Source organism: Chanodichthys erythropterus, chromosome 19 (assembly GCF_024489055.1).
Source record: "Chanodichthys erythropterus isolate Z2021 chromosome 19, ASM2448905v1, whole genome shotgun sequence".
Taxonomy (NCBI): Eukaryota; Metazoa; Chordata; class Actinopteri; order Cypriniformes; family Xenocyprididae; genus Chanodichthys; species Chanodichthys erythropterus.
The window spans coordinates 29,836,788-29,853,726 of record NC_090239.1 but is presented as its reverse complement, the minus strand read 5'-3'; the positions used below and the strand labels follow the sequence as shown (position 1 = coordinate 29,853,726).

The following is a 16,939-nucleotide window of genomic DNA, read 5'->3' as shown; positions in this document are numbered from 1 at the left end:
TAATATACCAAAAACAACAACAAACAACAACTGAGCACTATTTTCAGCACACTGGCGTGTAGTAGAAAATCAGCTAGTCTTCCATTGAGATGAATCTGTCTGGCGGACGTAGACAGCTCCCTGTTGCGGTTTTACATGGACTTGTGAGTTGTTGAGGCGGAGGGATATCAATTTTACGTTCGCAGTGATACGGTCCAGTGTTCAGTTTCACGGAGCGCGAGAGCGACCATTCGCGGGTGGAGGCTGAGAGAAATTTAAATCCCCCGGGTTGCGGTTGACACGCAAAAGGCGAAAAAAATCACGGTTATTTCTTTCTTTTTGTTCAGAACGCAGTTTGACGGTGTAAATGTGCGGACGGTAGGGTGCAGGTGTTGAAGTTTTCGAGGGTTTTTCGCCATGGTGGTCGGGAAGCGGTTCCTGTGCGTGAGCGGAGAGGAGCCGCTGGAGCCCGCGCACATCGCGCGCTGGTCATGGCGAGCCGGAGTCATCCGAGCCGTCACTCACCGCGACCACGACAATCCCGAACTGACGGTAAGACAACGGCTAACATGCTGCGAAAATTATGTATTAGGAGCGGGAAATCTTAGTGAGAATATGGCATTTTTGAAGAGCCTATTAAACGTCAGTTTATTCTAGGTTTTGATCGTTTTGTACATGGAAACAGGCTTGGAAGTCAGTCAGGCAATGGAGTCGTGTAGTAGAGCTATATTTGGATCTCAGTCAACGGTGGTGGTTTGTATTATTAGTTGTCAGCTTGTGATTTTTATACCTTTTTAATTCCGAATTAAGACATTTGCTCTTTGTATATAACATGTTATATACGCTGAGTTTGTAACAAGTAACGAGATTTATAATTATGGGTCTTCTTTAGCTTTAGTGTTTTGCACCAGGAATTCTCATCGAATGATCTAAAATCCTTATTTATCGTATTTTTCCTTTGCCAAGCTTGTTGTAATCATGATTGAATGAACATTTACGTGATGAACACATCTGTGTAAATGGCTAGTGCCATAAAACAATTCTGCCCTGTTTTCATTAATGAAATCTATATAATTTCATAATTTCCTATGCTCTTCGTAATCTTCATAGATAATTTAGAGTTATTATTTTGTCAGTGGTAAAATGTAATTACATATAAATTTCTATCCACATGAAAATATTTGTTTTACAACAACAACGCGTTTGTCATGATTATAGGTCTCTACCTTTATTTCTAAAATTTTCAGTTTTAATTGAATCTGATCAGCTGTTTTCAAGCTATTTAAAAAATATATATTATTCCTGTTTTTATCTTCACAATTTGTACAGCTAGCTGCTTATGTGCTTCTCTATCTAAACATTCTATTGACACTTTAATAGAATAAGCAATTTTAAATATTGTGATAATATGGGCATTAAATACATCCTCACTAATATATAAATCCTAAAAGATCAAATAATATATTAATGCAATTTAAAATGTAAAAACTCTAAATATTTTAAGTTAAGGGTATAAAGTAGAAATATGTATAATAAAATAAAGTCTCTTACACTTGGCAAGGCTGCATTTATTTAATCAAAAATACAATAAAACAGTACTATTGCAAATTATCATTACAAATTAAAAGAGCTGTTTTCTATTTGAATAGAGTCACATGATCCTTCAGAAATCATTCTAATATGCTGATTTGGTGCTTGAAAACATTTCTGATTATTATTCTCAATGTTGAAAACAGTTATGCTGCTTAACATTTTTGTGGAAGTGATGATGCTTTTTTCAGGATTGTTTGATTAATAGAAAATTATTAAAGCATTAAAGCATTTATTAAATAGAAATATATTGTAGCATTATAAATGTCTTCACTTCTACTTGTGATCAATTTAATGCATCCTTGATGAATAAAAGTATTAATTTCTCTCTCTTTTTTAATCTTACCACAAATGTTTGAATGTTATCATTGTTTCCACAAAACTGTTCAGCAGCAAGAACTGCTTTCAACATTAATAATAATAATAGTAATAATAACAATGTTTTTTGAGCAGTAAATCAGTAAATCAAAAATGTTTTTTTGAGCAGTAAATCAGTGTATTAGAATGATTTCTGAAAGATCATGTGACACTGAATGATAATTCACAAGAATAAATTACATTTTAAATTGAAATATTTCACAATATTACTGTTTTTACTGCATTTTTATTAAATAAATGCAGCCTTGGTGAGACTTATTTAATAAACATAAAAATTGTAATGTTTCCAAACTTTTGACATGTACTGTATATTTAAAATATTGGCTGTTAGACTAATTTCTTATCCAGTTGAAGCAAAATCCTGCATGGGCTTTGATCAGTAAGACTGAATGAAGATGAATGGAGCGGCTCCTGTCATTGTGTGTATAGAGTAAGTGTGTACAGTACGCTGGCCGTTTGTTTTCAGGGCTGTGTCCTGAGGTCACCAACTGTACCGCTGCTAATCAGCACACAGAACTTTCCACACTCAATAGCTGCCCTGCAGCTGAAAGTTCAAGCTGTAAATGCTTTTGTTTGTTTGCCTTTTTTTTGTGTACGAATTAAGCTTGTAGTCTGGTGGGGATTTGAAAATAGGTAACACAGAAACATGTTTTCATTAAAACAACAACAACAACAAAAAATGCCATAAATTACACGAAAATTAGCAGCCAACAAGTTTTTTTTTTTTTAATTTATAGTCCAAGTCTGAAGTAGAATATTGTGAAAATCTAAAACTATTTACATTAGTCTATTTACATAAGTGTTTCCATGAACTAGCAGACTTTTGTACTACCTTGTATGCGCAGTATATATTTAGTACACAGTAAACAAGTACTATCAATGGCCCAAAATCACATATCGTTTAGTTGTGAAATTTCTTCAGCTTTTTTTCCCGTGACATCGCACCACTGTTATTTACAAAGATGTCCGGGTTGATGATGGAAAAGGATCTGATTGCAAAAAATACCAATGCAGATTTCATTTACAGTCCTCAATCACATTGGCAACAACTGGCTGTAAAGAGCTGGAAGTGGCCATGTGATTTGTGGCTTAAGAAAACAGCTCGTAACATGAGACCGGTGGTCGTTCACCGCCCTCCCCCACTGCAGCACAGCATAAAGGCCGCTATGTTCAGCCATTCCCCTGAACCAGAGTTAACCTACAGAGAGATTGCTCTTTGTTCAGTCTGACTGACACTATAACCCTGCACTGTTTTCCTTTGACAGTGAGTCTCCGTTTCCATATCTTCTCTAAAGAGATTTATTGAGGACTCTTCCTTTGTGCACCTTTGGGAGTGACAAGGTTTTTTTTTTCTTTTTTCTTTTTTGTCTGAGGCCAGGCAATGACACATTTCCTATCTTAATTGTCAGTGGATTAGGCTTACATAATATAAAGAACCCCTGTTGTAATCTTTCGCGGTCGTAAAATAGTGGTTTAGAAGGAGAGATATAACACTTATCGACGAGAGAGGTTTATGGCTGACAGGCCTCAAGTTTAAACATTAAAGGTGGCCGGGAGCGTTAACCTGAATGCAGAGCATTCTAGCGTGTTCCCTTTTCGGAGGCGGATTGCGACAGTAGTTTGCCAGGAGTGTTGAAGGACGCCGCATAAGTGAATGCAATGAGGTGGAAAAACATTGAACTTTTGTACTTTATTATTGAGTTAGATATAAGCCTTCTTGCTCTTGTACATTCCTTGTCTGCCTTCTTATGAAAAGAAAAACCTTCATTGAATGCTTTGTTTTAAAGACTGAACCTTATAGTGGACAGTCCATGGCTATATAAATAGAATACTAGCATACTGTTTGTTTGTATTCAAGATAGCTGCTTGAAAACCTGTTTTTTTTTTTTTTTTGCTTGCGGATCTGTTTGGTAGGGCCCTATAATTTCCACGATGTTGAAAACGCAGTTGGAATCATGGAATCCAGTCATAAAAATGGGAAAAAAATTAAATGGAATTTTGCTTTTATTAAATTTTCCTATTCCAATGAGCTACTTTTTTATTGTTTCTCTCTGTAAACACGCACCAGACAGACGTGTATGACCGTTACGCTCGCTTCTCACATCTTTTGCAGCGCCTCGCACGAGCGCTGCATTTTTAAGATGACATGTCAAGTTAAAAGAATTTCAATTTTTACATGCAGCGCCAGTCATCAATGTTAGTTCAAAAACAGTGGACCAATCAGAAGAACTCGGAGGCGGGGCAAGCGTTGCAAGCTTTTGTTTACAGTAGCAAGTTGGCATGGCAACTGTTTTATTTGATGGCAGCATGGCGGAGGAGGTTATAGCCAGTGACATTATTTTATTTTTTTCCCCCCAAAATAGTATCTATCTATTCTGCTGTTTGCCTATTTCTTTTATTTCTGTTATTGCATCACATCTCAAAAGTGCGTCTTGAGACCCATGCGTTCTGCACTGCTTCATTCGGCATTAGAAGGCCAAGTTGATTGCATTGTGTGGGATACGGTATTCTCCATTGCCCTCTGTAGGGCTGTAACGATATGCGATATGAAACCGAAATCAGGTCCACGAACCTGTATCGCGATGTGAGAAGGCAGAATCGCGACACACCCCTTCCAACTCCCAGAGTTATTCTTCCTGTCCAGATCCAATGCTACCACATTTTTAAATTACTATAAGTATTAGGGGTGTAACGATTTATCGTAGATGGTGTGTCTCAATCAGCTCTCTAGTTCAGTAAGTGTTTCAGGCACACATTGAATCTTGCAAGCAGGTTTAAATGTTTCTCATGTCAGTCTCTTGCATGGTCGCGTGAGAAAAGTCGTGGCTTTCTTTCACCGCAGTGCACAGCAACAGCTGTGCTCACAGAAAAGCAAAAGACGCTTGCGATGCTTTGCTTTAAGAAGTTCTGTGGGGCCGTTCACATATTGCGTCTTTTCCACGTGCAAGTCAGTTATTATTTTCAAATGTAGCCGTGCGGCAGGCTTTCCGTAACAAAACATCAAAAGCTCAGCCGAACAGCTGATCATAGCTGTACATGGTGGTTTTTATATCTTATCTCCATCAATATATCTCGTAGTAAAACGTATGCAAGGGCTAGAAATCATTTATCCTTTGCTGAAACATCCTGATCCTCTTGGAAAGCTCAGTTCATGGTTGCATAGCAACGACCGACGCCACGGGAGCGGGAGCACAAGCGCTTTGGAAAGAAGGAGAAGCGGTTCCACGCGTTTTTAGACGCGATATGTGAACGGCCCCTATTCATAATTCTAAGTTCATGTTAAATTTAAAAAAAATTTTCAGTGACAGACAGCCCTATTCAACTGTTAATTTGAATACAAAAGGTTTTTATTAAAATTTTATATTTATTTATTTTATTGAAATGTCATCTTGTATGTACAACAAGGAAAATTATTGAAATTTGTTAATGTTTTTTTAATAAATCTTGTTTGAATTTCAGTTTCATTTTGTTCAAAATATCGTGATACGTATCGTATCGTGAACTCCGTATCGTATCGTGAACTCCGTATCGAGATGCGTACTGTATCGTTACCTGAGCGTATCGTTACACCCCTAGCCTTCTGGTAGTATACTATATATATGTGAACCAGCTCACTTTGAGTATTTAGTGCATATAAAACAAATTGGCACAATATGCACAGTATGCATATACTGTATATCACCCAATATATTCTCAACCAAACATGTGCTGTTTTATCACTTCAGTGTTTCTGTGTATTTGACATTTAAACTTAAGGATTTAAATATTTAAACCTTTACATTGTCATCTTTCCAAGTTTCCACTGACAAAACCTTTACAGTTTCTTTTGCAAGTTCTCTAATGAAGATCAAATAATGCCAAATGCTTTTAGCCCACCGCATGTGACACGCATGCTTTTCCCGGAATCTGTCCTGTTTAACCTGGACTGACCCCTGTCCTGTACAAGCCAGGCTTCTCTGGAAAAAACTATCCTCCATTCAAATGTTACTAAGCTCCTCTGTTGAAAGAACAATTACATGATAATGTTTACTCAACACTGTTACATTGTTGTAGCAATACTATGCACTATGTAATTTATTATTTTCTATTGTTCAACCAGACCAGCCATAATGATGTTGTTTTAAATGTACAGTCTTGTGATGACTTCCTAGAACATGAAGTATGTCAGTTCAGAAAATTTTAATCCTGCAGTTGTTTTTTTAATATACAGATGAAGTGACATTTCAGTCCAGTGATTGGACTGTATCCCATAGCAACAACAGCCCAGCGGTGTGAATCACCGTGCAGGTTAGCGCTTAACTCTTCAAATGCAGAAACAGACAGATTTCATTATCTGCAGTGTAGGCAAGCACATGTGACGTGACAGCGCATTTGACGTGACAGTAATGGGAACAGTTGTGTACCAATTGACTCCCTATGCGTTTATATTATGCATTATTTATTATTTTCATAAGGTTATTTTGCCATCCAGCATCGGCATCTGATAGTCCTTACCCTTTCACCACTTAAGGAAAGCTACGACAATTGAGTGCATAATGTGTCCAACATTCCACAATTAATTGGGACAAATACCAATTGGGACACCCCTAGTGTGTTACACATGCATCAAAAGATCAGGGTCAAATGTATCATAATTGAATCTCTTGTTTAATAACATTAGCGCTATTAGTTGAATTTTGATACAACATTAAATCAGTTAATCATTATGATAGCAAATATGGTGCTAAGGCATGGTGGACAAAGCAAGAAAAATGTCAATTATAAATATATATAGTTCAATACCAAAACATAAAAATAGTTTCTAATTAAATCTAATTAAAATAGACTGTTCTGCGCAATATTTGTGTGTATATTCTGTATGTTTATGCTTATTAGAGTATTAGCTTATCATTTGAGGAGTGTGTGTTTGTTTGACTCATTGGGTTCTTGCCTCCCAAATTGGTCACTTTTGCGATCTCTTGATATAGAGATATAATTTTTGGTAATATGTGTGTGATATTACCAAAAATGATATCTCTATATTTTCTTGGATTTTGTTGATTACAATAATTTTGTTGAGTGTGTGAGTGTTCATATTCTGTGTGCTGGTTAATGCACAACAGTGACAGAATTTAACTTTTCCACGATGAGGCAATATTTGTCCCCATAAACTGATTTCCAGGGGATTTTTACCTTTATTATGATAATTTATATTATAATTATTTATGATAATATTATCATTACTTATTTTATTGCATCATCTAATACAGTGGTTCTCAACTGGTTTGACCACGGGACCCACATTTTCCCATGGTCATTAACCCGTGACATTATATATTATAATATATTTTACACACACACACACGCACACACACCATATTGGGACACCCCTCCAAATCACTCAGTTCAGGTGTTCCAATCACTTCCATGGCCACAGGTGTATAAAATCAAGCACCTAGGCATGCAGACTGCTTCTACAAACATTTGTGGAAGAATGGGTCGCTCTCAGGAGCTCAGTGAATTCAAGCGTGGTACCGTGATAGTTTTGCCAAGTGTGCAATAAGTCCATTCATGAAATTTCCTCACTACTAAATATTCCACGGTCAACTGTTCATATGGAAACTGCTTCTGATGCATAGAATTAACATCATACCTGCATGCAGCTTTCTTTTCCAGCCAACACACAGCGTACCAGTTACGTAAGTTATTGGTAATTTTCAGTAATTTCATTGACAACGTAACCACGACGTTGCATGCTCGTAATTTCTTTTGCTGTTTATATAAAGTGATATACAGTGTGCGCCTCTGCACTTGTGTGTGCAATTAAAGAATGCGCACTATGAGCATAACGTCTGACAGGACAGTAAAATTTGTTTTTCTGAGTTGAGAGACTTTTTATTCCATAAGTTATAAAAATAATGTTAGAATAATGACATTAACATATAGCCTGTCATCTTCTCATCTGACAACAGATACTGAATCAGGACAAGATTTTTTTTCTGACAGAAGAATCAACAGCTTTCATGTACAACTTTTAAAATAAAAGCTTCAGTTTAGAAAAACATTTAGAATGTTTTTTTGTTGTTGTTTCTTTGGCTACACACTCAAAACGGTCTTGCGAAACACTTTTGGGTCATGACCCACCAGTTTAGAAACATGTGTAATATGTAACATTTAGATGCATTTACACAGACTGTTTAATTCAGCTGAGAGGTGGCTTGAATGCCTTTTACACTGCATTTACAATTGCATAAATAATGCTATAAGAAAGCGTCCACTCTTAAGGCTTGTTTTTTTTCTTTTTCACACAGCGAGTGAATTACTCGCTAATGTCAGTTCGTTCATTGTTAAAACACATACACTATTATTGTAGATGTTCCCTACGACACCCCTACTTATGCAGTTCAACTTCATTTAGGATGCTGCCCATGTAGCAAGCAGCTCACTAGGTTTTGGAACAGCGCCTGTGTCTTGCTGTGAAATGGCTGCACTACAGAACGGTTGAGTGCAATTATGCATATTTAAGCATTTAATTGTGCTAAACGAACACAGGTGAAATCATTTAGGATTTCGGTACAGTCAAACATCAAAGTATGTTAGTGCATTTATCGGAGCCGCATTGGCTGACCTCTCTCTGTGTGTATGGACACATTAGCGATGGAGGTCTGAATAGCTCTGGGGTGATGCAATGAGTAAGTAGTGTCGTATATCCTGTTATGCTCAGCAGTGACACACACAGAGCCTATTCCTCTGTTTCTGAATCACACTCACATTAGAAAGCAGGGAAATTTATTTCTCTTGCTTAATTTATGTGGGACTTCCTGTAATTTCGGATGCACTGGAAGTTTTAATGTGGGTTTCTGTGATGGTAAAGTCTTTTTAGCTCGAGCTAAGACAGCAAACGGTCAGCAATGAAATACAAACAGGCTTTCTGTAGGCAGGAATGGCCCACTGAGCCAACGCAGGCTTCCAGCCCTATCTTCTTGTGCTGATCCTTCTCTGCTTTTGTTGAATGTGCTCTTAAGCGAAACCAGATGTCTGCCTTTTAGACTGTATTGTATATTCGTTTTCAGCGCATACTTTCACAAATCAAATAAATGGACTGTTACTCTAAGGGCTTGGCTTTTTTTAGCACTTCCATCTGAGGTGGCAGTTATACTATTTGACGAGCCTGCTGGAATGTTCTCTTAATTAAATTCGCTCAAACAAGTGAACTCTTGTTGGCTCATAAAGGTAACGTGGTTGCGGCATGGATTATTCCGGCGTGAGTGATTTGCTTTGAGAAATATTGTCCCACTTCCGGATAGCAATATTAGAGAGCAATATCTCAACTTCCCTCTTTGAGTAGTCACACATGTTATTTCCCAATGATGCATGTGGAAGTGCTGCATGGACACGAGAAAGCAGAAGACAGAGAAAGTGTTGTAATACAGCTCGATGTAGTAGAAATAGTTGAACACTTAATTTTTATTTAAATTTGCCTTGTTGCATGATACATGTAAATTATGCATAATTATAAGCAACTAACCCTAAATCAAACCCTAATCCTAACCATATATTAAGAACATGTGTTTATTTAATATTACTCAGTATATAAATGTATAATTACACTGTAACAAGGACACCTTAAAATAAAGTGTAACTGAAAGAGTTTTTGCTCAGACCTTTGCGAGCATATATACGCTGAGTCTAATATACATTTGAGTCTAAGTGGTTGTTTTGCCTCGGTTTGTCTCAACGTCATGACAGCTTGGCAGGATCTGAAGGAGGTTGCTGAGAGCCCACATTTATTGAGTTTTGTTTTGCCTGGGGCTAAAAAGCAACACCCACAAGCTGGAGGCGGCATTGTGGAGCATGACACACCTTTTAAAAAGAGGCCCAGTGGGAGGTGTGTACACGCCTGGAGCCGCGACAACCTTTGAGATGTACACACACACGCACATCTACACATACCTTTGGCATGTAGTGCACTGCATGTGGCTGCTGCACTTTAGATTTAGTGAAGATCTCCAGGGAAATTTGAGTGCAATTACTGCGAGCAAAGGATCGTCCAGGAACAATGGTGAAATCTGGTCTATTCATCATGTGGTGGAACTGTGTCTGCTGCTCTCGAGAAACCTTTGATGCAAACATGTGCCAATTTTTACCTTTCTGAGCCCAGTATTGTTCTTTGTAGTGGCTGAATGTCCCACAATGAATTACGGCCAGGTTGTATGACAGTGTGTATCGTGCAGCAGTAGAAATATATCAGCTGGTAGAGGATGCAGATATTAAGGGGTGTTAGTTGTTTATGGCGTTCAAGCCGCAATGTTACTTGCATATGAATGCAGAATTTATTTAATATACAGTCCCCAGATGTGTAACCACTTGTGATCTGATAACAAAAAACCGATGATAATGCCAGGTGTAAACGGGGTCAGAGAGTGCAGATGGGGTCCATCTAATCAGAATTGAGATCCATTTTATAATATTAGTTGATTTAATTGTAGCAGCTGCGGTACATATTGTGAAGCTGTTTGTGCATTGATGCCAGACTCCTTTTCTTATGGTTAATATTTTTTGTATTCATTGATAAATTTCCAAAAAGAAAGAATTTTATTTGTAGAATATTTATTTTTCTAGATCCAAAAAAATCATAAAAAAATCACTAAAATAGACATTACCACATAGTTATTAAAATTAAAACAATTTTTTCTGTGAAAATAAGTTATTTCAATAATATAACAATAATATAAAATCAAGCTACTTAAATGTGAAATGAGAGTAATGCAGCGTTCCAGGCAACCCGTAACCCGTGTTTCCAAACTTCTACCCGTGAAAGTGCATTGGAACGGCAGTCAAACCCGTGACTTCCCGCCCGTGAACTCGTACTAGATCAATATACTTCCAGTTCCACGCTCTGACGTCACATAGCCCGCGAAACAACAATGGCAGCCCCTACGGATGCGGTGTTTATGCAAGTGGTACACAGTGAGGTTTCTCTAATGTTAGAGAAGGGCCAAATCGTTAAAATAAGGTATTGCTCTAACGCTATTTATCCGCAAAACTTATGACATTATCAGCAGCTATTCTAGCGTTAGCTAGTTTTTAGTCCATTGAGTGTAAGAATAAATTAAATTAATACCAAATACATTTCCAAATATACAAATAACGTAAAATAAAAGGGATAACAGCTTCTCTTGCTTTATGCGCAATGACTTTTCCCTCAAATAAGCAAGGAGTAAGCACCTTTGGGTGATAGAATTGATTGTAAATGAGCATAAGCCCTGTACGGTCCGCCATGCTGGTTTGTTTACATCTAGCTACCACAATTCCTTGCACTCAGGCAGTTTGCCGTGACTTGGAACTCTACAAAGTCGTGACTTGTGGTTTGAAGTCGTGACTTACAGGCTGCCTGGAACACAGCATAATTCCCACATCCTACTGGAAAAATGCTATAATAGTTACATATAGAGTTGTCAAAAGTACAGACTTCGGATATGTCTGTAAATGGCTTCAATGATCAACGCTTCATAAATGTATATAGTCATCAATGACGCTCTTCACCGAGTGCTTACACAGATACGCACTGGAGCGTTAGAAAGCAGGCATCTATCACGGACAGGTCTGCTGATAGACGCCTGCTTCAAATGTTCCCGCTCCCGCTTTCAAACCGCTTTCAAATTCAAACACTTACGTGTGCTTTTAAACGACAACAAAAGGTCATTGTCAGTTTTCAGTAGAAGCAGTAGGCGTGATGTGAGAATGATCAGGCACATCCAGCTTATCCTCCAACTTATGACAAATATAAGATCAGTCAAGTTTCACATGTCTTTTTGTTGGTTGTCCAATGGATTGTGGGTTGTCTTGCCTTGAGGGGATTACTGAGTGCATAAAATCAGTGTCCTTTAAATGAAGGGCAAGGTTCCTTCTCTAGTGTGAAACACTATTCTTTGTTTGGAAGCTCTATGGGCTTCATTGATTGGTTCCATACAGTGGAAACCTGACCTTTAGCAGATGTTTGAGGTCTTGCCACGACTCAGTGTGATCCCCACACTAGACAGCTTTCTCCTTGTTATGTCGACCAAGGGGTGCTTATCTCTGACAAGATTAAAAAAAATTAAACCATTGACATATTCAAATGAGGAAGTCATTCAGTCATCACAGGGTTCAGAGGTGGTGATCTATAATGAACATGGCCAATGACCTGAATACAGCCCTGATGTTCTCAGACAAATCCTATGTTTGATTAACATGATGGTTTGCATAGTAGCACGTAAATGGAAGAAAGATTTCTAGAGTTTCTCTGTTTAATAAAATATGGCTATATCAATCAATGGTTATAATAATAATAGTAATAATAATAATAGTCATAATCATAATCCTCGGCAGGGGATCCCCAGACCAGAATTTAGTGTGCCTCCTCTATTTTAAAACCCATGAGCCGCCACTGGTAATTACAGCCTTGTTTTTTTTAAATCTCTTTTTGAACTCTGTTTGCTTGGATTGCCAAAAGTAATTCACTTTTAAATAAAAAATGTAAAATATCCATTATTTATTTCCACGATGACTACTGGTGGCTCACATTCACAATGCTGCTGTGTGCATTCTGCTCTTTATTGTGGAATAATGTTTACTGTTTCAAATAATAAAAAATAGTATAGCAATGGATTTGTAACTGTTGAGTGGCAGGTGGCTCAACACATGCTTTTAGTAGAACGAAGTAAATGTAAACCTAGGATCCTATGGTGCTAAAATTTGAACATAGCCAGATAATTAATTGCTTTGTTTCTTTTTCTAACATCTCCGCATGCAAATGCCCCCTTTTATTTGTGATTAGCAATTAAAACCATCTTGAGGGTGAAAATAAGCTGTAATAATTGGGTTAAATCTGGTGATATGGGCTACAGTGTGATTAAAAGAAGCTTTTCAAATACACAAAGCATTTGGCCCCTTAAGCCTAGCAAGAGGACCACTTCCTCTGGGCAAAGATGCTTACAACACAATAACTTAGTATTAAATCTAATTAGGACAAATTAATGCTTCATCAAAGGGGAAATAACACTGAGGAATTCACATGTGGATTTCCTATTACATTCCCAGCTCGTGATAAATGGGTGCTGAAGTTTGCTGTGTCGCTTAAGCAGCCTGTGCAGTGTTTCACCACAGTGGCAAATTTCACACATTTCAGGGGTACCGTGAACCCCTCCCGTGACCGCAGATTAATCTGGAGTCATTACGAAGGAAGAAGATTCACTTGTGCAAAAAATGATGCTGTTTGTGCTTCACCTTCTTCAGAGTCTTCAAGTCTGATCATTTGTCATTTGCTTGGCAGATTACATAAAATTATGCGCCCCAGAAATATCACCATCTGGATTATAGATTCTCTACTCACACCGAATGAGTCATATCTGCAGATTAGTCTATTTTCTCTTGGATTTTCTCATGGATGAGCCGCCACATAACGGCGCAAAGCAGAGACCGCAGAGATAAGGATTTGCCGTCTTTCTCAGCATCCTTGCATCTCTGTTTCATAACCCGAAATTCATTTTCATTCTCTGTGCGGATCTTGTTTGCCGAGGAAAGCAGATAATCAAACAGACTTGCTTATGACGTGCCATTTGGAAGTCTGGCAGCGTGAGCAGAGTCAGTGTGCAGAATGTTGTGAATTTGATGTGAGCGCAGCTCCCTAAAGGCCGGCTTAATGGGATGGGAGCAGACACGGCTGCCTTGTAGAGGGATTTAGGAATGAACAGTGTGCGCTCTGTTTTTCTCAAGCTGCTTCATCCCAGTTCGCTGCAGAACCACAGGAAAGCACTGGGTCTTTGTGTGTGTACATGAGCATGTGTGTGCATGCAGGAAAACAGTCTGGATGCGTTTGCATACCCGCTGCTGGAATTTTCTTTCCTGCAGGTGGTTGTTGGCAGTAGGGCACTCCATGTCAGGCATGAAGGAAAAGAAAGGAATGCTGTGAAAATATGGAATGAAAAATGGGCCCCATTGTTCCATGGGTAATAAGACATGCTTTGTGCTGTGTTCTATTGTGAGTTTGTCCACTGCTACAGACTTTGAAGAACGGGAAAATGGAAACGTTTAGTGAGAAAAATGGAGCCCTTAAGAAACCGAACATCTGAGAGTGGGATTTGTGCTCCTAAATTTTAGACAAAACAAAATCCCTCAGGCAAGTTGTGTACTACAGAAGAACCATTATGCTTTGATAGTAAGTTATGTAATTCATTGTCAGCGTAGGTCTAGTTCTACACAGGTGATGAATCCTGTCTCTTTAATGCAGAATAAATTCACTTACACAAGACAAAGTAAATGACTGACATGCTGCTATTGCTTTAAACCACAAGGCAACACTTTTTATTTTCTGCTTCAAATGAACTAGTCAATTGAGATAAATGAGTCATTTACCTGTTCTGTCCTTAACATGCTATCCCAAGGATTTCACTGCAAGTAAAGCATTTAAAATTTCTGCAGTGTTTAACTCAAATCTTAAAATCATCATGGATTGGGAATGGGATGCATCTCTATCAGAAAAACCTCAAGAATTAAATTAGCCTTGTTGATAATTTCAGTCTATTTAATTAAATAACAATTCACTTTAAATGTACATTTAGTAGTTGGGTGTGACGACTGTAGGGCTGCAACTAATTGGTTAATCTGTTAATTATTTTATCGATTAATCTGGTGAAAAATCTAGCTAATATACATTAAAGATAATTTTTTTTAAATTAAAAAAGAATTTTACTCGATTATTTTAAACATCCAGTGCTGTCCAATGTTCCCTCTAAGCAGCGCGCGTGCGCGACCGCCCAGAAAAAATAATTGCTGCACAGAGAACAGACATAAAAATCATGTGTAGGGAAATCCATTTGATTGTAGTAGTTTAAATGAGAAACAATTGCAGTGCTCTGGTCAACCGCTGAGCGCATGTGAGATGGCTGGCCCTGAGCCAGTAAGAGTAAGAGTACTGTAATGTTTGCGGACTAAATACCTCAATACGAGAGGCAACGTGAATCGAAAAGAAATGTGAAATAACACGTCATGTTTTAATGAAAAGTGGTGGAAATAACGGATGATGGGCACAGAATGCTAACAAAACTCTGAGACATTTACAATCACACTCCCACCACAGGTGTAGCTTGCAAACTCAAAATACATCAATAATATACATCAGTTTAAATAGATTATTGTGTGTGGTGGTGTGGGTTTCAGGGATGTTTAGATAACTATAAAAGAGTTAACGTTCACTTTTCTTAAAAATATTTAGCTATCAGATCTGTTTAAATGCTTCAGTTTGTTTTCACTTTATAATATATTAAAACAAATGGAAGCATTTAAACTGATATAATACTGTATATCAGTTTAAATACTTATATTATATTATATTTTATTATATTATAATGTAAGCCTAGTAAAAAAATTGATCTCACAAGGGTATTGTTTAGGGCTCCTTGCCATGAAAAATCTTGAAACCTCCTGGTATATAAAATCTGGGAAATTCATAAGCAATAAACAATTAATTTTGATGGTTTACCTCTGTTTGTTGCTAATAATTGACTGTACAAAAACACATTATGGTTGTTCCAAACCATCGTTGTAACTGCTCATATTATATTATTAGAAAGAATTGAACTGTCCTGCAGGAGGACAGAAATTATCTTTTTAATAGAATTTCGTGGTAAAGACTGGTACAGTTAATACAGCAATGTGAAAAAGTCTCAAGTAACCTAAAATGTGCTTAATTTAGTGACTGCTTGTTTTCAAACATATTATTTAATATATCACTACGTTACATAAAGGATCAAATAAAATAGAAACGGCACATTAAAGTTAAATGTTATAGTTGCATGATAAAACCATTTTTTGTGTGTGTTTACGTTCATTGTACAGGTCTGATATAAAGTATGTTTTTGCTCAGGTGGCCAAAATGTGCGATCAACAGAGAAAAGTTTTGCTCAGCGAGAGAAAAAAAATGAGAGGGACATTGGTGCTGTCCTCCAATCAATATGTAATATAAAGCTTATGAAAACAAATATAGTGTATGCATCTAGGCTATGCTGTAGGCATTATCAGCAAATAAGGGTTAAAATACAAACATTAAATTCTAAACCTAAAAACAACTGAATACAAATGATAATAAACAAAAACAAAAGCACAAAATGGTAACTTGTACGAGGTATAAGGAACACACACATTCACTCATCTGAACATAATAATTATATTACATTAATGGGCTGTACCAATAATAGTGCCTTTACTGTTAATGCTCTCATAAATATGATTACTTGTGTTACATTTATATTTTTAATCCACTTAATTTTTAACAAAAAATATTTTAGAATTATTGCTCTGCTATTCTGCTGTGCTCCGTCTGTTTGACGCACATGCGCCCACTGGCGCTTGTTCATGTAGGTCTGTGTAGTTTAACAGGACGCTTGTTGTCAGAATTGTGTCATTGTGTTATATATTTTTCATATGCGTTTTTTTGTCCATATAGAAATGCATTATTCACTACTTTAAAGTGACATGACTGGCTGATGGTTTCCCAGGCACAGTGCACAGATGCAACTAATCAACATTCAAATTCATTGTTGATTATTTTCATTATTGATAATAATCGATTTTAACATTTAGTTGTTGCAACCCGTGTTCATGATAGTTTATATAAAAAGCCAGAAAGACAAAGACAAAAAACATAAATATTGTTGCAGCATACACAAGGTTGAGGGATTTGATGACAGAAAATCCTAGTAGTGATGCCCAAGTTGCTTCTTTTTTGGTTTGAACAGATAAGAGAATTAATTTCTGTGTAGACTGCTTTCTAAAGACAACTAATGTCAGTGTAATCTTCTTAAAAACTCAGAAATAATCATGCTGATCCACGTCAATAGATGGCAGTGCTGTGTCTAATACTATTGTGGTGATTAAAGTATAAGAAAAAACTACTGACTGCACCTTTAAATAACACTGTGTTTCTAAAGCCAATTTTTTGGTCTTTGTCGGGAGATGATTTGCAAAAATGTAT

The 16,939-nt window shown here is 37.2% G+C and overlaps 1 protein-coding gene across 3 annotated transcripts in view; it reads left to right on the top strand.

Annotated features, from left to right (window-relative positions):
* Positions 1–223: 223 nt before the first annotated feature.
* Positions 224–16,939, top strand: part of jmjd1cb (jumonji domain containing 1Cb) — a 160,028-nt gene continuing 143,312 nt past the window's right edge. For all 3 annotated transcript variants that reach the window (XM_067370106.1, XM_067370105.1, XM_067370103.1), the window contains exon 1: positions 224–531. In XM_067370106.1, coding sequence (XP_067226207.1) covers positions 397–531 — 135 coding nt within the window. In that variant the 5' untranslated portion in view covers positions 224–396. The remainder of the gene's footprint in view (positions 532–16,939) is intronic.